We start from the raw sequence: 22,195 nt of genomic DNA, 5'->3' as shown, positions 1-22,195 counted from the left end.
TTATGCTCTTTGCTGCAAATTATTATTTCCATTGATCCAAAATAAGTGTCACGGTTTTAAACTAAGGTTAGTTCAACCTTAGTTTAAAATTGTGACACTTATTGTGGATTGAAGGGAGTAGTATTTTGTTGCCTACTAAACGAAAAATGTCCTCCTAATAATCTCGAGCTCAAATGCACCCTTATAAAAAATAAAATAAATAAAAATATAAACAAATTCAAAAATATTGTTTTTACACAATAACCATTTTTATATTTTTGTATGGCTGCAAATTTTCATGATGAAATCACATTCATGGAGATTTGTTTTTTTTAACAAAATCAGCTCATTAAAATTCTTTCAAAAATAGTCTTTTTGAAGCACTTTTGTTTAGCCCTAAGCATTAAATAATGTTTTTCTCCACGGAAATTTGCAGGTATGTAGAACATTTAACAATGTTTGCTGCAAAAATATTAGTTTTTTAAAAAATATCTGTCATTTTTATTATTTTTTACTGTTTACAAAGGTGCATTTGAGCTCGAAATAAGAATGTGGCAAATATCTAATTTTCTCCGTCTAATCGTGACGCGACACGCGAGCCTCGTCCTCACCTCCTGCTCTATAAAACAGGGAGAACCCATCTTTCCTTCCAGGTTCCAACAGACCCCGACCGCCCCCGCCGCACAGCGCCACTCAGACGCCGGCGGCGACCCTTCCCTCCACAAAGCCGGGTGGGCGCGGAGGGAGGAGGGCCGCGGACCCAAGGGGCCCCGGAGAGGAAACCATGGGCGCCGAGGCAGAGCAGCAGCAGCAGCTTCCTCCTCCCTTCCCCCAGGCCGGCAAGGCGGACCCGCCGGCGGTGGTGGGGCTGCAGGTGTCGGCGCTGATCGACCACGTCGCACGCGTCGACTGGTCCCTCCTCGACCGCGTCCCCGGCGACCGCGGCGGCTCGCAGCAGGTCCATCCTGACCCTTCCCTCTCCCAACGCTTTGCGCACGCCGTCGTGATTCGTCTCGCTAGAGTACGTACGCCGAGACGGACTGCCGCCCCGCTTTGTCTCCAATTATTGAGCTACCGGTGGATCGCCATGTGCTCCTGCAACTCTCGTCTCGTGGGTTCAGCCTAAAAGAACTCTGTTCACTCTCAGAAGAAAACTGCGCCGCCACCATACGTTTCTTGCTGTTCCTAGCTGCCGGCCATGTGATATTTGGATCTCCTGCCCCTAAAATAATATCGTGCTATCCTTCACTCTCTATTGCAGAATTCCTCCTTTTCTGCATCAAAAAGTTCAAGTTACTGAACTGTTCGCCTCCTTAAAAATCAGCGGGCTTCCCCGTACATTTTTGTGATTCTCTTGTGTTATTTTTGTGACCCTCTTTGTTATGTGGGCGTCAAAGATTCTTCAGTATTCTTCAAAGTGTTTGACTTGCTAGTTCTGGCTTTGGGGGTTAGCTCAGTGCAGATTCGCCCCCCACCCCTCCCGTACCACTGCAGTCTTCTCTGCACTGAATTCAAATAAAAATAGTAAAGCACTACTTTGGGTAGATTCGGGTACACAATACACTATATGTTGTGTTGCTTTCATTGTTGAAAGGCTTGTTTATGGTTTGGCCTGCACACTTCTGGAATTGTCAAATAAGGCTTCATGTCGTACAGCCTGATTGGTCCATCGACTAGGTTATTTGAGTTAGGTCTTGGGGTTGGTACATGTTTTGTACCGGACAACACCTTGTCACTATCACCTAGTGTTCTTGACCCTCCGTTTACACAACATATAGTTGCAAGCTCAACATCTTGTCAGAAAATGTCGATAGTTATAGTGTCTCATTCTCATGTTTCAACTCCAGATCCAATTATGAAACAGAAAAGAGGTTCTGGAAAGAAATGAAGCAGATTATGCTTTTGTGGTACCTTGATACATCATTTTAAGACCATACATTCAGAACATTTTGATGCACAGCTGCTGAGTCCTGTTGTCATCTCTAGAATATGGTACTTGCTCATTAGGAAACAATAATTTCGTGATTCTGAGATTCCATCTTCGTCTTTGGATCGCTAAATTTGGCATATGTATTTTCTCTAAATCATGTGATTTTATTATGCCTTTTAACAAATGATGCCCGTGAAGTTTCAATTGAGACGGCAAATTTGTATTAACCACACTCACTCCATCTATCAAATTATCTCCTGTCTTACTGAGGGACTGAGATAGGTGATTCTACAATTCACCTTGCTGAAGTCTTGTCAAATTTGCAAAAAGGGAAACCTCAATATCATTCTTCTTGTTTTAGTACAAGTCCAAGAGCATGCCATATTGGTTTAGGAGGTAGTATCCCGCAACGCAAAAGCACTTGCACATGAAAAACAGTTTAGAGGCAAACTTATCAATGAAAATTGAAAAATGAAGATATAGTGTTTGTAGTCAACATTCATTCACTTCTTATAGGCCTTAGATATTAATAAACTGGACTGAAGAACAATGTATTTGTCCTTTTTTTCTATCTACAACTCTACATCACACACTATTTCTTAAGAGTCGTGGATTGGCTGTGCATGGAAACATTTAAAAATATAATATACTCCCTCCGTCCAATAATATAAGACGTTTTTGCAAGCTATGTTGGCTTGCAAAAACGTCTTATATTATGAGATGGAGGGAGTAACTGATATGGCATTCCTATATGGGGATTGTGACCTTACATTCAGTGGTTACGTTGTGAATTTATTTGACAATTGTATTACGATCACAGGTATCTTTTGAGGAGTTGGATCATATTCTGAATGAAGTGAATGCCCTTATCCTTCCTTCCCATGACGACCCCTCTCCAGTAAGAACTATGGCTGGTGGTAGTGTTGCCAACACAGTTCGGGGTCTGTCAGCTGGTTTTGGGATATCAACTGGAATAATTGGAGCTCGCGGAGATGATGACCAGGGTATTTTGTTTGTCAACAACATGAGCTTTAGTGGTGTAGATCTCACAAGATTAAGGGCAAAAAAGGGGCACACTGCACAGGTAGTCTAAAATCCAAAGCCAACTTTATGTTATTCCCCTTATTTTGCTACTTAGTGGACAAGGCTGAAAAGAGTACCATTATAGTGTGCATGCTTGGTTGATGCAAGTGGCAATCGCACCATGCGCCCATGCCTATCTAGTGCAGTCAAGCTCCAGGTAACCCGTTGTTTCACTCAGTTTTAAATGTTAGTAGTATATAGCTATTTTCTCTCAACAATCCTAATCTTGGACTCACAATTTGAACATGTGACAGGCCAATGAGTTCACTAAGGAGGACTTCCAAGGCTCCAAGGTGGCTTCCTTTTCCTTTTACTCTACAATCTGTGCACACATGTTCGATCATATATTGCTGCCCGGAAAGCAAATTCTGTAAAATGTATGTCTAACCTGGATACCTTTTTCATCATTGGATACTGACGTGATGCAGTGGCTGGTTGTGAGATATGCACAACAAAACCTTGCTCAGATTATTGAGGCTATCAGGGTTGCAAAACAAGAAGGTCTCTCGGTATCATTAGATTTGGCTAGTTTTGAGGTTTGACTACATCTTTAACAAGCTCATTGCTCAGTTGATTTTTATTTGCAAAAACAGACAGATTTAGTTTCTTTGCTTTATCTCATTTGTGCAGATGGTTCGCGACTATAGGTCACAACTAATTGCCCTGTTGGAGACAGGCAACATTGACCTTTGTTTCGCCAATGAGGATGAAGCTAGGGAGATCATAGGGTGATTTTCTCTACTACTATAAATCATTATATTTAAGTAGGGAAAAAATAGAAGGGGTAAATTCAAACTGCAAAGCAAATCCTTTTCTTTTTCTTTCTGTAGCAAACTGTTGATGGCCTTCTTTTCATTCCCTTATTATGCATCCGATATTTGTCTGTGTGTGCAGGGGAGGGCTGACATATGATCCAGAGGATGCGCTTGCGTTCTTGTCCAAGCACTGCAAATGGGCCGTTGTGACTCTCGCTTCAAAGGGGTGCATCGCAAAACATGGCAAGCAGGTGAGACTCAAGCATCAAAACATCAACAATGTTCTCTCCATCTTCCGACCAATTACAGCCAAGCAATAGAGTGCCGATGCTAACCAGCATGTATTTGCCTAGGAGCAAAAGAGAGATGCTAGCAGTAGTTGATCCTGATTCAGCTTGTAAAGCTGAGCCAAATGATCTGTGCATGCAGGTTGTTCAGGTGCCGGCCATCGGGGAGAGCAATGCGGTGGATGCGACCGGTGCGGGCGACCTGTTCGCGAGCGGGTTCCTGTACGGGCTGGTGAAAGGGCTCCCCCTGGAGGAGTGCTGCAAGGTCGGGGCGTGCAGTGGCGGGTCGGTGATCAGGGCCCTCGGCGGGGAGGTGAGGCCGGAGAACTGGCAGTGGATGTACAAGCAGATGCACGCCGGTGGGCTGCTCCTCCCGGAGCTCAAGAACTGAGCCTCGCCTATGCGAGAAAAAAGAACTTGTGTTCAGCCCCATTGGTTGGTTGATTGTATCGCTGATTGGAAGTGCTTGCTCCCATTGATCTCCCATGCGTGTATGGGAATGGGCAGGCACGTTGATGATGATTTGCTGGAGGTGGATGAGGAGATAAATGAAAAAGAACTGATGTGGTATCATGCATATGTGTCTGAATTTGAATTTGACTCGGAATTCAAACATCTGACTGTGGTATACTAAACGAACATAAACGTAGTCATTTTTATTATTGGGACCTCATCGAGAGGGTAGGGTTCCTGCGATTTCATAAAGAAGAGTATAGTTGGCTCGATTTATAAGTAAAACCAGGCCGAAAACCAAGACCACACAACAACTTGATTGATTAAGGGACAATCAATCGAAAAACCCAACAATGACCACAAAAAAAAGATAAAACCAACAAAGCCGCCGCCGCCGCCTGAAGTGGACCTCCACCGCCAACATGCTTGCTACCTGTAGCCCGAGACGCCTTCAAGAAGGAAGAATAATGCCCCAGGCGCTATTGTCTCCGGCATCGACCCTGGCCGATCAATAGAACTTTCACCCAGAAACCGCCCACAACTCCCTGCTGAACCTTGGGATAGGGCCCGATGGTGGTTTGATATTTTGCCACTTTTAGTAGAGGGTTTGACACGGTTTTCACCAGGTTTTCGATATTAAGAAAACTTGTTTTTCCTTTGTTGTGTAGAAAATTGGAAGGAAATCAATTAAGTCGATTGAAGCCAAATGGAGCAACTTTTGTTGTGCACCAGTGCTTCCAGAGTGCAAGACGACGTATGGTACAAGCACAATTGAACAAAATCGTTCAAATTCAAAAGAGTGCTAAAATATACTTTTAATCCATGCACCTGCGAATACATATCTAAAGATATTTTCCCTATTTTGTTAGTATAATCACACACAAAATATGCAGTTGCATCAATAAAATCACACATAAAAAATGCAACGACAACGAGGTACTTCGTATTTAATTGCCATGCATGTTCAGCCCAAAATGCAAATAATGACTACGAAGCTAGTTCATCTGCTCCTCTTAGCATCATCAAAAAAATAAACTCAAAATCATACAGTTATACACAAATGACAAGTTTACATACATAGTTACATACACAAATTAAAGTATAGTACACATCCATAAAACAAAATCAAGCCGTCGTCATCCTCCAAACGGCTAGTGTTTTTACTTTCTCGAAATCATGGTGTCGGCATAAATAACCACAAACTTTACGGAAAAGATAAATTCCGAATGTTCAGATTTTAAGCATGGCAATCCACTTTTTCGTGGCAACTTTAGTTTTTTTTTAAAAGAAAAGGGCATCAGCCCCGGTTCCATTTTCATCAGAAAACAAACCACCGAGTACATCCTTATTACAGCCTACGGATTCAGAAACATAAAACTCTACTTTCCATAACAGAATCAGTCTATACCAAGCGTAAGGCATTGGGAAAAACTACTGGCACAACACCACCCAAAAGGAAGGTGACAGAAGTATCATCCCTCCATGATCACCATCTTGTCTACTCCCATCCATCCTCCCATCTTCTTCAAGGAATATTGTAGCGAGAGTTCCCTCTTCCTCATCCTGAGCAGCAGAGGTGGTCTTTTTGCAGCCTCCCAGATAGCTGCTATGATCCTCTCCACGCGCTCTCTTGCACTTCCTTTGCACAGGATCTTTCAGAGATTGCAGAAACCTCCTATCAACTTCAGAATCACCAGCAACTTTAGTTCACGTGAGGTTGGCAAACATGATATTTTTTTTAAAAAAAATGAACTGAGACAAAGTTGTCATGTTTTAACAACTAAAGTTGCCATGAAAAATGTTCGAAATGACATGCTTAAAATCTGAGGGGATTTATCGGGTCCAAACTCTAAACACGAATCCATGATTTCCCATTTATTCGTGGACGCAAAATTGAACGACGCCGTCACTCCCGTCTCCCGCCCTCTCGTGCCACTGCCATGGCACTGGCGCCGCGTGTGTCGCGCGCCCTCCGCCCCGTCCCCTCCGCATCCCCCTCCCCGCCGCCGCCGCGCTCCTCGCCTCGGCATCGCCTCTCCCGGTGCGCCGCTTCCTCCAGCTCCACGCGCACCTGCTCCGCACGGGCGTCCTCCCCCTCGCGCCCGCCGCCGCCGCCGCGCTCCTCTCACTCGCGGCCGCCTCCCTCCCGCCCCTCCGCGCGCTCGCCGTCCTCCACCACCACCTCACCCCGGCCTCCGTCCCCTCCACTTTCTGCTGCAACTCCATCCTCCGCTCCCTCTCGGAGCCCAGCGCCCTCGGCTTCCTCCGCCGCATGCGCGGCCTCGGGCGCCGCGGGAACGCCTTCTCCCTGGCCATCATCCTCAAGCCCTGCCGCACCCTCGCCCACGCGCGCCAGCTGCACGCCAACGTCGTGGCCGAGGGCCACCTCCGCGACGCCCTTCTGGCCACCTCGCTGATGCGGTCCTATGCCACCTGTGGCGCCGGGGACAGCGCGCGCAAGGTGTTCGACGAAATGCTTGTCAAGGACACCGTCGCGTGGAACGTTCTCATCACTTGCTACGCGAGGAATAAGAGGACGAAGGACACTCTGAGGCTCTTCGATGAGATGAGGAAAGGTGATGGTGAGGCGGGGCCGGATGAGGTGACCTGCATTCTGCTCCTCCAGGCATGCACGAGCCTGGGCGCGCTCGACTTCGGGGAGAAGATCTGGGAGTATGCGGTGGAACATGGTTATGGTGGCGAGCTGAAGGTGCGCAACTCATTGATCACGATGTACACGAGGTGCGGGTGTGTGGAGAAGGCGTACCAGGTTTTCTGTGAGACTCCTCGGAAGAGTGTGGTCACATGGAGTGCGATGATCTCGGGATTAGCAGCAAATGGCTTCGGGGAGGATGCTATCTTGGCATTTGAGGAAATGAGTAAATCAGGTGTTGCTCCTGATGCGCAGACTTTTACTGGTGTGCTCTCTGCATGCAGCCATAGTGGGTTGGTTGATGAGGGTTTCAGGTTTTTTGATATGATGCGCTGTGAGTATCAGATGATGCCAAATGTTCGCCATTATGGATGCATTGTTGATCTAATGGGCCGTGCTGGGTTGCTTGATGAAGCATACCAGCTTGTGGTTAAAGAGATGAAGGTTGCACCTGATGCGACAATTTGGCGAACTCTTCTTGGTACATGCCGGGTGCATGGTCATGTTGATCTTGGAGAGAAGCTCATCAGTCATCTAATTGAACTGAAAGCGCAGCAAGCTGGTGATTATGTTCTACTGTTAAATACCTATGCGGCGGTTGGGGATTGGATAAAGGTAGCGGAAGTTAGGAAGTTGATGAAGGAGAATGGAATCCAAACTACCCCTGGCTGCACAACTGTAGAGCTTAACGGTGAGCTCCATGAATTTATTGCAGATGATGATTCACATCCAAGAAAGGCTGAGATTTACGGGAAGCTTGATGAGATAAACAGGCATTTGAGAATTGCTGGTTATGTTCCAAATGTGTCATCTGAGTTGCATGATTTGGATTCAGAGGGGAAGGAATGTGCCCTGACCTATCACAGTGAAAAGCTAGCAATCGCTTTTGCTCTTCTTGTGATGCCACAGCGTAGACCAATACGGCTGGCAAAGAATCTCCGTGTTTGTGTAGATTGCCACAATTTCACGAAGGTATTTTCTGGCGTTTATAACCGATTAGTGATTGTAAGAGACAGAACCCGATTTCATCATTTCGAGGGAGGCCAGTGTTCATGCAATGATTATTGGTAGAGCATCCTTTATGGTGGATATCAAAGATTTGAAGTGTCCATGCACATTTGATGTCAGGACCTCAAATTTGCAACCTTGATACCAAATGACACTTGATGACCAGATGTGATGTGATTCAGTGATTGCCAGGCATTCTACTATTAGGGCATATCGACCCAATTCCACAAGGAAAAAAACATAAGTTGCTTTATATGGACTGCAGTCACATCTGTGTGCAGGGTCTTCCCTCAAAGAGTGATGTCTGAGACTTGGCAGTGGTTCAGTTAGAAAGACTGTACATGCTGCTTATAGGAGCACCCTTGTAATAAGCATGCTTTGTTGGCATGCAATATAGGACATCCTTGGCTAAAAGCGGAACAGAAAGAGATGACGGATTGTGGCAGCTTCTTGTTGGTCTGACACATCAGGTTTCGTAGACAAGCACTACAAGCACAAACAGTAAGCATAATAAAGCCAATATCTGTGTAAGCCTGAGAATTTTGACTAAGCTTGGCTATTTCAGTTTGGCAGCAGTGATTATATTAAAATCAAGTCAGTAAACCTCCATACCTATTTTCAAGGACCATTGGCATTATATGCATGACAATGCGACAATGTTGAAATGCAAGGCGCTCAATTGCAGTCATCTGAACAAGTTGAAAATACATGGTTCATTGATTCCCCATAAGTAATACTTTGAACAGCAGCACCAGTATCCTTCTGCATTTTCTTTGACAGCAATTCTGTTTCAGCAGAGCTTGCTGTACTGACCAATTCTGTTTCAGCAGCAGCTCGATGAATTCATGATCGTTGATGTGATACTCAAGAGCTTCACAATCAGATAGCAGGAGATGCATTTTCCACTGGCACTATTTATTTTTCATGTGATGCTATGCCTGCAGTAAACTACATATCCTAGTTCATACTGGGAGGTAGGAACGGCGGGTCATCTTTACCCCCTGCCTGCTTTTTTGCAAACCTGACGGTTGCTTTAGTGATCCGTCTCCTTTGATGTTTGAAGCCTGAACACCTATACTATTCTTTTTCGGCAGCGGCAAAACGGAAGTGCCAGGGGTGCTTGTTTGCTGAATGCTGAACTGAACACCCGATCTCCTCTGACTGATATTTACAGATGTAATGTAATTGGCAAGTACTCCCTCTGTTCCCAGATATAAGTCTTTCTAGAGATTCCAACAAATGACTACATACAGAGCAAAATGAGTGAATCTACACTCTAAAATATATCTACATACATCCATATGTTGTAGTCCATTTAAAATGTCTAAAAAGACTTATATTTAGGAACGGAGGAAGTAGGTGCATCAATTTCAACCCGGGTAATTCTCTCTCTTTGAGCAACCCTATCAAAATCGCAATATTGGCAGCCTCTATAACCCAACGGAGAGCACTACATATGCATATATGGAGGCTGATGAGGTGATGCGCAAGCTCAAAGTCAAGACATATTTTGGCTGCCTCCAAATCGTGAGAATCACTTGTCAGTGGGACATCCTTTTTCCCCATTCTCCCTGTCATCCCCACTTGAGGTGTTATGCATATCACTACGCGCGTACTCTGAACCAAGAAGGAAATCAAGGACAAATAAAATTGTCAAACCATAAATTTACAACTGCCGTTGGGCCTCCTCTTTAAGAGGACAAAATATGGGGAGGGGGTTGAACGGCATGCGGCGGTCGCGATTGCATGAGGATCATGTGCTCATGTCATGCCGGCGGAGCCTCTTAAGACGCGGGAACAAATGCACAACCAAGTTGAGATCATCGTGCTAACACCGCGTGGTAGACGCGGTTGACAAAAGGTCGCGTCATTCTGGCAATGCTTCTTAAGACGCGGGAGCGAAGGCACTTGCGAGTTTTCTTTAACAAAACACTGCCGAGTTGAAAACGGCATTGTTCTTGTGCTCCCAAAGGTGTCAGCGGCAGAGCAACATGAACATGGGTGCTGACATGTCGTCACGATGGTGACCACCGACAAAGCAGCAAGAGGGGGATGTCCACCCCCAAGCCGGCGCAGTCACCCATCCATCCTCTCAATGGACAGAGTGAAGACGGAGCAACAACCTCCTTCTTTGGTGGCGACGGAGCGAATGACACGGCCACCCTCCTCCTTTGGTGACAATCGCGCTCTCAGGCAACAAGGTATTGAGCTCCCGACATCTGTCGAACATTTGCCCAGATGAAGGAGCGGTGCAATTGTAGCGCCCAAGATGCGATTCTATCCCAATCACGTGATGAATTCATGATTGGGGCACAATCGCATTTCGAGCGCATACAAGTTGGTATCAGAGCCTTACCGCCCTTAGGAGCCCCCTTGATTGACCGAATCGTTGATGTTGCCGAGTCTAGAAAAAAAACTATTTTGAGTCTAGTTATATCGGAGAGTAGGAATTCTTTTTACTCCTTATCCCCTTTGTTGCTTTGGTGAGGAATTGCGATGTAGGTGTTTTTGTTTCCATCACTCTCCCTTTTCACTCAATTTTTTTTAGGATCACGCGGGTATTATGGAATCGTTGCGATATCGATGTGACGGAAATTCTGTTCTTGGTGCCTCCTGACATTTAGGGGTTGTGGCAGTGTCCCGGGGAGTTGAGCTCCAAGGTGTTTTCGTCACAGTTGTTATCGTTACAGTTCCGGAATACCAGAGGACGCTGACATCGAAAATGCTTCTATACTCTTTGTGGTGAGAGTAGTTTGGCGCCACCCAGTACTGGGGAGAGCGATCAGATGTATTGCCACAGCTAGTCTATCAGATGTTTTTCGAGGGTCTGAGGTACACAATTTCTGAGGTTCTTGGTTATGTGTTGAGCAGGCAGTACATTTGGAGCGTAGAATTCTGCTAGGAGTTATGTGATGATATTTTGCTCCTTGTACTTGTTGTACCGGATTGCATAACCGAGAATTTCCAGAGTTCATAGGTGGGAATTCAAATAGTTACCCAGGATATCTTTCCGACAGATACATGATATGGGATTAGGGAAATCTCTATCATATGTTTGTTTCCGGCTTATTTCCCAAGCCAATCCTTTGTTTTGTTTTGAGTTGTGGTTCTCGAGTTGCTTCGAAGTCAAGAGTTGACCCATACCTTTTTTTAAGTAGTGTTCTCATATTTCTATGTGAATGCTAATCCTTCTGGATCATTGAGATTGTCATGTCAATCCTTTTCAACCGGTGCACTTCTATTCAAGTTACTTCATACGGGCGCCGTTGAGAAGCTTGAGGATTGTCGTTTCATCCATCCCAAGTTGCCTTTGTTTTTCCCACCCTCCCACCATTTTCTTCAAGGACTCAGATTTCGTAATCAAGTATCCATTTTATTCATGAGAAGTCTATTCATTCTTTTCCTTCGATGTTCTCACACTACAAAAAAATACACTTCCGTGATGATACGTGTTTGTCACAGTAGGTCACATTTTTTGTCATGCATGTACATCCATGACGATTTTATGACAGAATCAAGATAGTCATACCTGTGTTGTCGTAGAAGTGTTCCATGACATTACCAAAATTATCATCATGGAAGTGTCCACTTCCATGACAATAAATCGCGCGTCACATAAGTGCTTTCGTCAAGGGTGACCGACACGTGGCATCCACCGTAACGGAACGTTGTTAAGCTATCGGGTTCGGTTTTGGATCTGATAACCCGTTAACAGCCCGAACCAATGGGGATTTTCCACGTGTAAAATCATCATTGGCCGCAGGAAACACGTGTTGCCTCACCGTTGGGACGGATGTCATCCACTCATTGGACAGGAGGCGCCTATGATAGGTCGACACGTGGCACGGCCCAACAGTGGCCCATTCTGATGAAAAAGGTCGGCCTAGTAAAAATTGGCAGGCCGGCCCATATAAGGCCTACTTGTGTCACGTCCATTTAAGCCCACGACCCATACGAGATGTGCCAATTCGGCCCGTCAACGGCCCGCTAAAGATTTGACACCATTGCAACCCATCGTTAGTTCGAGCCCGTTAACGGCCCATTTAACGGTTTCTCTTTCAGCCTGCTAAAGGCCCACAACACAGTTGGGCCATTTACAATACGACCTGACTTTCGGCTTGTTAGTGGCCCATGCTCTTCATGGTCCAGTACAAGCCCGCTGTCTCTTTCAGCCTGCTAAAGGCCTATAGTATAGTTGGGCCATATGTAGCCCAAACTTAGTAATGGCATGTTAACGGCCCGTAAAATAAATTGGGGCCACGTGTTGCCTGCTCCGATGTCGGCCTGTTAACGACCCGGGAGGTAAGAGGTCCAACCATTAACTTTCGGCCTAGTAATGGCCCATTAACTTAATGGGCCCACTAAAGTTCGTACATGTCTTTAGGCCATATTAGATAATTTGAGCCCATTACGATGAGCAATTATGCACAGGACCAAAATCGATCAAGCAAAGGTACGACATACAGGGAATAATGTTGCACATCCAGCATATATTACATGAAATTACATCCACTGGGCAATCAAAGATTGATGCCAGTGCAAATAAATGAGCAGAACCTAACCATCTACAACGTCACAATCTACAACCTCAGCATAGATGATGCCCATAAGCATGTGGGCAAGTTCTTGCTGCTTTGCTACACTGTCTCTGAAAACATTGATCAGTTGTTGTGTTGCACGACTCTGCACCTCTGATTCATCCACCATTTCCATCATTGCTTCAGCCATTAATTGGTTCACAAACATACATTTATTCCGTTGCATTCGAGACAGAGGATACTGATCAGATTCAGATGGCGATTTTGGCAGGCTTGTATTATTGATAGTGGAGAGTGTCTCGACCACTGCATCATAACATAAATTAGGACGGGAACCAAACGGATTAATCATGAGTTATTGCCATATTACCTGGCCTAGATTTATTGGAAAGAAATAATGGGGTTGCCTTGCTGTTTTCAGAGTTTGTCTTCTTATCTTCAGCAGCCTGCACAAAATTAACACACTAGCATTGCTATCATCGGCCAAGTCAGATAATAGGAAAGCAACATTGACACAACAAACGTTTGGGCAACTAGCCTACACCAAATTAACACAATATGGCACAGCTATCATCAGCCAGGTAAGGTAGTACGAAAGCAACATTGACACAATGAATGAATGGGCAACCAGAGCAGCACTACAATTCAGTAATGTGTGTGATATGAGATAGTATATTTATGCAGCTCAGTATGCAAAACTACCAGGCAGTTTTCCTTACAAAAATCAAAATTGGCGCCTTTAACATTTTGCTACAACTAATTTTAGATCAGATAAATGTTAGATTCACGCTGATTAACAAAATACATGTTGATGTAAAAATATAGTGATATAGAACAGGTACTTACATCAGCATTGGAGCACAGAGAATTCCCGCAAGATATTTTCCTCGAATACGATCCCAATGGAGGAAGTCTTCTATCGTTTAACCTTATTTTCTAAAAGAGAGATGGGTAAGAAACATGTAGAAAATATGACCAGAATGCTATAAAATTTCATGATGCGAGGATACGCACACGCTTCTTAGAATGGAGTTGACATTCTTTTGCTGGACTGGAGTGGACTAGTTCTTTGGCCACTGGAATCTGCTTATTATCAGTGGGAGTTGGGTTTCTCTGTGCTGGAGCAGTATCTATGAAAAATGGAGTTGGTCTATTATCTCCTGGCATTTGGATCTTTTGCAAAGACCTGGTTTGTAACCCTTCAGGTTCTAACATAGCCGTCTTCCCCTTGCATGCCTTATATAGACGAATGGTGATTCAGTTATAAAACATGCTACAACAGAGATGGAACAGGTACTGAAGAATAGAAAGGCATGACATATTGACATGTATTCCCTCCATCCAGAAATAAATGGATGGGTCTAGGTGTATTTCAGTTTTAGATACATCCAGTTTTATCCATTTCTGCGACATTTAATCCGGACAGAGGGAGTATGATGTAAGAGCTAGGGATACGACAGGACAACACAGTAAAAAAAACACTGAAAACCCCATTGCAGAACCAAAGTATTCAAACCCACTGATATGAGATAGTACACTCACGCAGCTCAGGATGCAAAACTACCAGACAGTTTTCCTTACAAAAATCAACATTGCGGCCTTTAATCATACATTTTGCTACAACTAAATTTAGATCAGATAAAGGTTGGATTCACGCCGATTAACAAAATACATGCTGATATAAAAATATAGTGATATACAACAGGTACTTACATCTACACTGGAGCACAGAGAATTCCTGCAAGAATCTTTCCTTATAAACGATACCATTGCAGAAATTCTTCTATCTGTTAAGCTTATTTTCTAAAAGAGAGATGGGTAAGAAACATGTAGAAAATATGATCAGCATGCTATAAAATTTCATGATGCAAGGATACGCACACGCTTCTTAGAATTGAGTTGACATATTTTTGCTGGACTGGAGCGGACTAGTTCTTTGGGCACTGGAATCTGCTTATTATCAGTAGGAGTTGGGTTTCTCTGTGCTGGAGCAGTATCTATAAAAACTGGAGTTGGTTTATTATCTCCTGGCGTTTGGATCTTTTGCAAAGGCCTTGTTTGTAACCCTTCAGATTCTAACATAGTCGTCTTCCCCTTGCATGCCTTGTATAGAAGAATGGTGCTTTAATTATAAAACATGCGACAGCAGAAAGATGGAATAGGTACTGAAGAATAGAAAGGCATGACATATTGACATGTATTCCCTCCATCTGGAAAAAAATGGGTGAGTCTAGGCATATTTCAGTTCTAGATACATCCTTTTTTATCCATTTCGGCAACATGTAATCCGGATGGAGGGAGTATGGTGTAAGAGCTAGGGATACGACAGGACAACACAGCAAAATAAACACTAGTTGAATGTAAAACTATATGCTAGCGGAATATGTATAGAAATAACTAAGGCAACATACACGTGTATGATTGAGAAAATAAGATGGCATTGCAAAAGAGCACTAGAACAGCACTTCAATGTAAAAAAACATGGTATGGCAGACAGATGAAGTACATACTGATGAATAACAATGCATAAGATATTCAGAAGCATTATGTCCAAATTAAGCAGATGGCATTGCGATAGAGTAGAATGACAGTACTTGAATTTGAAAACATGTTATCATGAATGGAATAGATACTGAAAAACAGGAAGGCATGACATATTTACATGCATGATCAGCATGCTAAGCACATGGCATTGCAACAGAGTAGATAGACTCCAGGACATTATATGCATGTTGTACCCATATCACACGCCAAGTTAGAGTAAGGACCTTGTGGGTTGAAGAGGATTCATCATCTTTCTGCAAGTCTTTTGAAGAACTGCCTTTACATCTTCCATCATATTGGATATCATTGACATCAAGTTTATTGGCCTTTACATTGCTCCGTGAGGTTCTTGTGGATATATCAGTGTGTGCAATTATATATGACATGCATGGAAGACAACTAGTAGTTAGATTTATGTAATGAGTGCCTGTAGGAGACGACATAAATAGTAGGACTGGGGTTAACTAGCAGCAACATGTCTCATAAACTAAAGGGAGAACACAGATGAAAGCTACAGAATATGTATCGTTTGTACTCGAGATTAACTAGATGGCACACAAAAGTATTAAAGAACAACATAGGTAATACTAGAAGTGGTATAATACTATAATCACCAGCCTGTGGGATAGCATTGGCTGATGGATGATAACTATGGAACAACGTTACCTAAAGAACAAGTATCTTAGTTGAACTATGGAACAACGTGAACTCCTGAACAAGACCCGTAAGAGATCAGCATGAATATACAGTGAGATGTGATAATCTATTTTCCATGCTTAGATAAATAACAACGCCATAAATGTTGCACACAAATAAGATGAGGGTACAACCTATCTAGCTGCCATCCATAGGAGTGAGCATCATGTGCTGACTTGTCGATGGCCTTGCAGTTGTTGTGGCTGTCCATGTCGGGCACACGCATTTGATGCAGGGAACTGTTGAGTGGGGACTATAGCTCCCTTCTGGTGTATGCTTCCCTTGTTGGAGCAGCTGCGGTGAGTCGGAAGACGGTGTGTCTGAAGATGCAGATAACGCATAATGTTAAGAACGACATATCTCTTTGATCTGAAGAAATACACTAAGAGATCAACAGCAATGTACGAGAGTGGTCACATGTCTGTTGACTGAAGACTAAATTGGGGTACTGTCCGATCTACGCGGATGGCTTGATGGCCGTCTTGTGCCTCCCGACTGACACTGTTCAGAATCTTCCCCGAAGAGCCAGCGACCAACGGCAGAGCAGCCTGCCTCCGCCGTCCATGGCCCCGGCCAAAACCCCCGCTCCCCGCCCCACCGCACTGCCGTGGTTGCGCCTCCCCCGGGCCAATCCACAAAGACTCCCCGTCATCCAGATCCAGCGGCGGCAGTACCTTCAACCCACGCAACTCTAAAAGATAGCCATCTAAGCGCTGCTTCCGCAGCGAACTTGCGGCCCCGCACACTTACGTTAGACACCAGCTAACCGGCAGCCTAGGAGCTCCGCCGCCTCGAGGGGTGCTGCTTCCGCGGCGAACTTGCGGCCCCGCACACTTACGTTAGACACCAGCTAACCGGCAGCCTAGGAGCTCCGCCGCCTCGAGGGGTGCTGCTTCCCATTGAGAATCGATTGGCCCAGAATAAAAATTCAGACAACTGACGCCTAAATAAAGTGATTTGAGATGAGGGTGCGACCTATCTGGTGATTTGAGATGAGTAAGAGGCAGACGGCCCAGTGCACGACGGCAAATGGAAAACGTCTCTGGCATTAGGGAGGAGGGCGGCTGTGAAATTGGTGCGGTGGGGGCGCCATGGAGGTGGGGCTAAGGTTTCGCGGCTCGGGAGAAGGGAGCTTCCCGGGGAGAAGGTGATTTGGCGCCCATGAGGTATGAATGGGGGGCGGGGGGGATTGGGAGGGGAGTGGAACCATGTCTTACGGACGCATTTGTCTGAAATGTGAGGGGGAGTTACAGTTCTACCCTTGCCTATAGGCTTCTTGGCTTGGGTCTGTGTACTGAGGGTCGGGGATAGTAGAGTAACTTAGCTTCTCCCCAAATAGTGGGCGGGAGCGATTTCGAGCGAGGAGGGCGTGTTTTGAACTATAGTGGGCGCGAGCGATTTCGGGCGAGGAGGGCGTGTTTTGAACTATAGTGGGTGCGAGCGATTTCGGGCGAGGAGAGCGTGTTTTGAAATAGTGGGCGCGAGCTATTTCGGGCGAGGAAAGCGTGTTTTGTCGACCATGGTTTATGAATTATTCGGCACATGTCATTTCGGCCGAGGAGAAGGCGCACTTGGATGAAGTATGAACCTACCCTCAATGTACAACGGGCCAATTGATGTGTGTCCCACATAGGACGGTAATTTCACGTCTCCCATTTATTTGCTTGAGCGAATTCCACCGAGCAGAGGATGTTTAACGGTTCGTTCAAATTTTGGGAGAACAAGCATCCACGTCTACCTTACCAAGTCGATTCGAATCAAATTTTGAAATATTAGCTTGCCACTTCTTTTTTAGATGGGGAGATTATGCTCGGGAGTAATGTGTTTTTACATGCTCGTTGCTAGTGATTTACTATATGACAAATAGTTGACCCACTAGAAAACGCGAATCAAACCCAAAATGAAATATCTCGATTCAATGAAATAGCTCGTTCAGTAGGTCAAAATAGTGAACTAAATCCAAAATTGAACACCTCAATCGAGTAGCATGTTGTACAGTATTATAGTACTCCATGAACATGTTGAAAGTCAAATTAATAAACTTGTTTGACATACGCATATATACGTTCATGTGTGGATTGCACACAACATGTTCTCCAATTTAAATATGTAAATGCAAGTTTATATCAAAATATGGTTTATATCAGTCTTTGATGCATAAAAAGCGACCTCCCCTTCTCCCGGACTCCTGTTCTTTCTCTCTCTCTCTCTCTCGCGGACAATCTTCAATTCTGTCGCACGCATCTGACACAAAAACCTTGTTGGTCCCTCTCCCTTTCTCTCCATCTCTCTCTCTCTCTCTCTCTCTCTCTCTCTCTCTTTGTGTGTGTGTGTGGGGGGGGTCTTTCTAGTTCGCATGCATATATACACCATCTATAGGTCTCTCTCGCACACTATGTATGATACTCTAGCTAGTCCAAGCTAGATATCTTGGGTGCACTCATCGTACGCACACAAATTCCTTGGCTCTTTGCCCGTAACTCTCTCACGCACCACTATGTCGTCTCGGAGCTCTTCCCCCCCCCCCTCTCAAACTCTCCATCCACTTGGGTCACACATACACATGCATATCTCACTCGCACTCGATAGGCCCATCTAAAAATCTATCTCTCTCCCTCGTTCTCTCTCCATATCACACGCACACACACAATATCATGCCCAGCTAGCCAAGTATGATGGTCTCTCGCTCAATTGTAAGCACACGCAGTCCCCCCCTATATGTATATGACTATCTAATCTTAGTCTCCATCACAAACATGTGCATGGTCTATCTCGATTTCTCTCGGGGCATCTTTCTATCGCGCACGCACTCCCTCGATCTCCCACCCATATAGTCCCCTCACGATCTCGAGGGGATCTCTCTATCACAAACACACCCTCTCTCCCTCCCCATGCGTCCATGCCATCCATGTGTCCCTATCGACCTTTTTTCCTTGTTTGCCAGACCTCTATTGGACATGTGCTACAGGGGTGTCTCTCTCCGTTGCAAAAAATCACACACTAGCTATATTCGTGTATCTCCTCGCCTCGCTTTTCCATCTCGGAGATGCATGCATGATATGTTCGCATAAGAAATGAAAAAACACACTCTCTCTCTAATTTATCGTTTGTTGTCACTTTCTCTTTCACACACATACTCTTTTTGCACACTTACTCATTCTCCTTCACAAGCACTTGATCTGTCTTGACTGAGGCACTCTCCTCGGTCCATAGCATATAGATTTATTGAAAAGTCAAACATCACAAAGTTTGACCATGTATGTGGAGAAAAAGAATTACATCTAGTACGGCAAACATATACCATTAGATTCACCATGAGATGTAGTTTTGTATGATGTATCTTTGGTATTGTAGATATAAATAACATTTGCGTAAACCTGATCAAAGTTTCCAAAGTTTGACTTCTAAAAAATTTACATGCACTGCATTATCGAGCGGATGGAATATCTCTTTCCCCCTCTCAGCTATCTGACGCACCACTCAGCCTTATCGGGGCTCCTCAATCTCTCTCAAACTTTATTGGTCAGTTTGGACCTGACCCTCATGCCTTAATGGCCGGTACTGCCTGGTGTGGACGTGAGATGTAAAATATTTCTGCCTGGCCAGGCTTGTGTGGTGCTGAAGTGTTTGGTTCATGTCTGGGCCAGGCAAAGCATCAACGTCCCATTAATCAATCCATGCATCAATTATTTAATGCTAATATCCATCCATGTTGCTGTTAGCCTCGTGGCCGCATGACCAGGCACGGCCAGGCGTTTGAAATCGGTCGCCTGGGCCAGGCTACTTGCAGTGTCTGGAGTTCAGCCAGGCTAATTAAAGTGCAAGGGAACCCAGGCCAGGCGGGCTTTATTTTTCATAGGGTAGCAACCAAACAAGCGTGCATGAAATCCAGCCACAACCCCAGGCCAGGCAAAAGATGCTCAGGACGCAAGCCAAACTGGCCTTATATCTCCTTGGTTCACACATACACATGTCTCGCTCGCGCTATACATATAGACCCATCCAACACTCTCCGCCCTTGTTCTCTCTCCATGTGACACGCACCCCCCTAAGTACCATAATCCCTCACTCCATCATAGGCGCAAGCACTCCCCCCCTCCTCCTAAGTATGATTATCTCTTAATAGCCATCAGGAACACACGTATTGTCTCCTTCCATCCATACGTCTATCTCGATATCTCTCGGGGCATCTTCTATCGCACACACACCTTGTCACTCGATCTCCCACCCATGTAGTCCCATCACGATCTCCAGGGGATCTCTCTATGACAAACATACACTCTCTCCTCCCCATGTCTGCATTTTCTCCGTACATCTCTCTCGACCTCTCTCTTTTGTTTGTCAGACCCCTCTTGGCCACGTGCTAGGGGTCTTGCTCTCTCGGTTCCAAACAACCACACACTATCTCCTCACCTTGCCTCCGTTGTCGAAGATGCATGTGTGATATGTTTGCATAAGACACGCATGCTTTTTCTCTACTTTTATCGTGTGTTGTCCATGTCTCTTTCACACACGCACACACACTTTTTGCACTCTCTCTCTCTCTCTCTCTCTCTAGTTAGGGACTCTGTCACGTCCATAGGCATATGGATGTTTTGAAAAGTCAAACCTCAGAAAAGTTTGACCAGGTATATGTGGAGAAAAACATTTACATCTGGAACGATCATTAGATTCATCACAACATGTACTTACTTCATACTATCATTTGTCTTTGGTATTGTAGATATAAGTAATTTCTTTATAAACTTGGTCAAAGTTTCAAAAGTTTGACTTAAAAAAATGTTGGAACTACATTATCGAACGGAGGGAGTAGCTCTTTCTCTCTCTCTCTCTGCTATCTCTCACGGGCCTCCCCTCTCACTCGAACTCTCTATATCGACGGATTATACGCTCACTGCATCAACATATAGCTCTGTATATTGTTTAGTTGACCGGTCAACCAATCCACATGCTACCTTGTCAGCTCATGTTCTGTATCTTCGTGTGCTGGCCCATGTGGCAGTGGGTGAAAATAAGTAAACTAGAGGCCCATCTGACACGCGGTGAAGTAAACAAAGTTGAAACCACTCGGGGTAGCACCCCGCACGCTAGTAAATTGAGGGCGCATTGAGGACAAACTTCTTGCGCATGAAGGACGCACTCGCGCACAATTCACCATTGCGCGGCGGCATGCACAGAAGGACGCACTCGCGCACACCCAGCACACATGTACACCAGCGTCGCCGCCGGTTGAGATGGACGGTGAGGCAGACAACAAGCGGAGGCGGCTCGAGCCAAAACCGCATCCGACGAGCCTGGACTTCATCAGCAGCCTCCCCGACGACATGTTGCTCGTCATCATCGGCCTCCTCCCCACCAAATCTGCCGTGCGGACCGCCCTGCTCTCCCGGTGGTGGCGTCCCCTCTGGTGCTGCATCCCCCTCAACCTCACCGTCAACAGATGCCTCTGCGACGGGGATTGCAAACGCATGGCTGCAGTCTCCAAGATCCTTTCATCGCACCCTGGGCCAGCCAGACACCTTGACATCCGCATGTTCAGTACCAACTGCAAGGTCCAACCCAAGTTCGACGAGTGGTTCTTATCCCCCGCCCTAGATCAGCTCGAGGAGCTCAGCTTTGAAGCTGGACGATGTCACTCTCTACCGCCGTCTGCACTCCGCCTCATGCCAACGCTGCACCGCGCCAGCTTCAGCTCCTGCTATCTTCCCCAAATTAATGTCGCGCCCGCACTTCTTCTCCCTCAACTCAAGCAGCTCGACCTCTTCGACGTTGTCATCTCGAAGAAGGCTATGGAGCACCTGCTCTGCAGCTCTACTGCGCTCGAGTACCTTCGTCTTGAGCAGATCCACGGGTTCATTAGCCTCCACATCGCCTCGACGAATCTTCGATGGATTTATGTGTCTTGCTGGCCCCGCAACAAGACATCAATTGGGAAGAGATCACTCCAGCTGTTCCACGTTATGGTCATTGAGAATGCGTCTTTCCTTGAGAGATTGCTTGTATCGGATCTAGAAGGTCCAACAAAAATCAGGGTCATTGACGCGCCGAAATTGATAGCGTTGGTGTACTCGTCTGCCAAATTCTCCGAACTCTTTATTGGATCCGTAATCGTTCAGGTACAACACTCATCTTCTTCTCCGTCTTCTTGAAATTCACATTTTTAAATTTCTTCTTGATGTATTTACGACCGTCTTCCAGAAAATGATTCCCACAAGCTTGACCCAGTCCATGCGCACAGTGAAGATCTTAGCACTAAAATCTATCGGCCC

General features: G+C 45.3%; 2 protein-coding genes across 2 annotated transcripts; both read left to right on the top strand.

Moving 5' to 3' along the window:
• Positions 1-626: 626 nt before the first annotated feature.
• Positions 627-4,607, top strand: LOC123090916 (uncharacterized sugar kinase slr0537). The gene is made up of 8 exons (XM_044512268.1): positions 627-937; positions 2,730-2,993; positions 3,078-3,149; positions 3,247-3,285; positions 3,421-3,528; positions 3,623-3,720; positions 3,887-3,998; positions 4,177-4,607. The coding sequence occupies exons 1-8, from the start codon at positions 764-766 to the stop codon at positions 4,423-4,425; spliced, it is 1,116 nt and encodes a 371-aa protein (XP_044368203.1). The 5' UTR covers positions 627-763; the 3' UTR covers positions 4,426-4,607.
• Positions 4,608-6,384: 1,777 nt separating this feature from the next.
• LOC123089939 (pentatricopeptide repeat-containing protein At3g47530-like) lies at positions 6,385-9,059 on the top strand (the record flags this gene model as incomplete). Its single annotated transcript, XM_044511470.1, has 1 exon — positions 6,385-9,059. A coding segment is annotated over one exon (1,827 nt), but the record flags the coding sequence as incomplete, so codon positions are not given.
• Positions 9,060-22,195: the final 13,136 nt, after the last annotated feature.

Source organism: Triticum aestivum, chromosome 4B (genome assembly GCF_018294505.1).
Source record: "Triticum aestivum cultivar Chinese Spring chromosome 4B, IWGSC CS RefSeq v2.1, whole genome shotgun sequence".
NCBI lineage: Eukaryota > Viridiplantae > Streptophyta > Magnoliopsida > Poales > Poaceae > Triticum > Triticum aestivum.
This window is presented reverse-complemented; position numbering and strand designations above follow the sequence as displayed.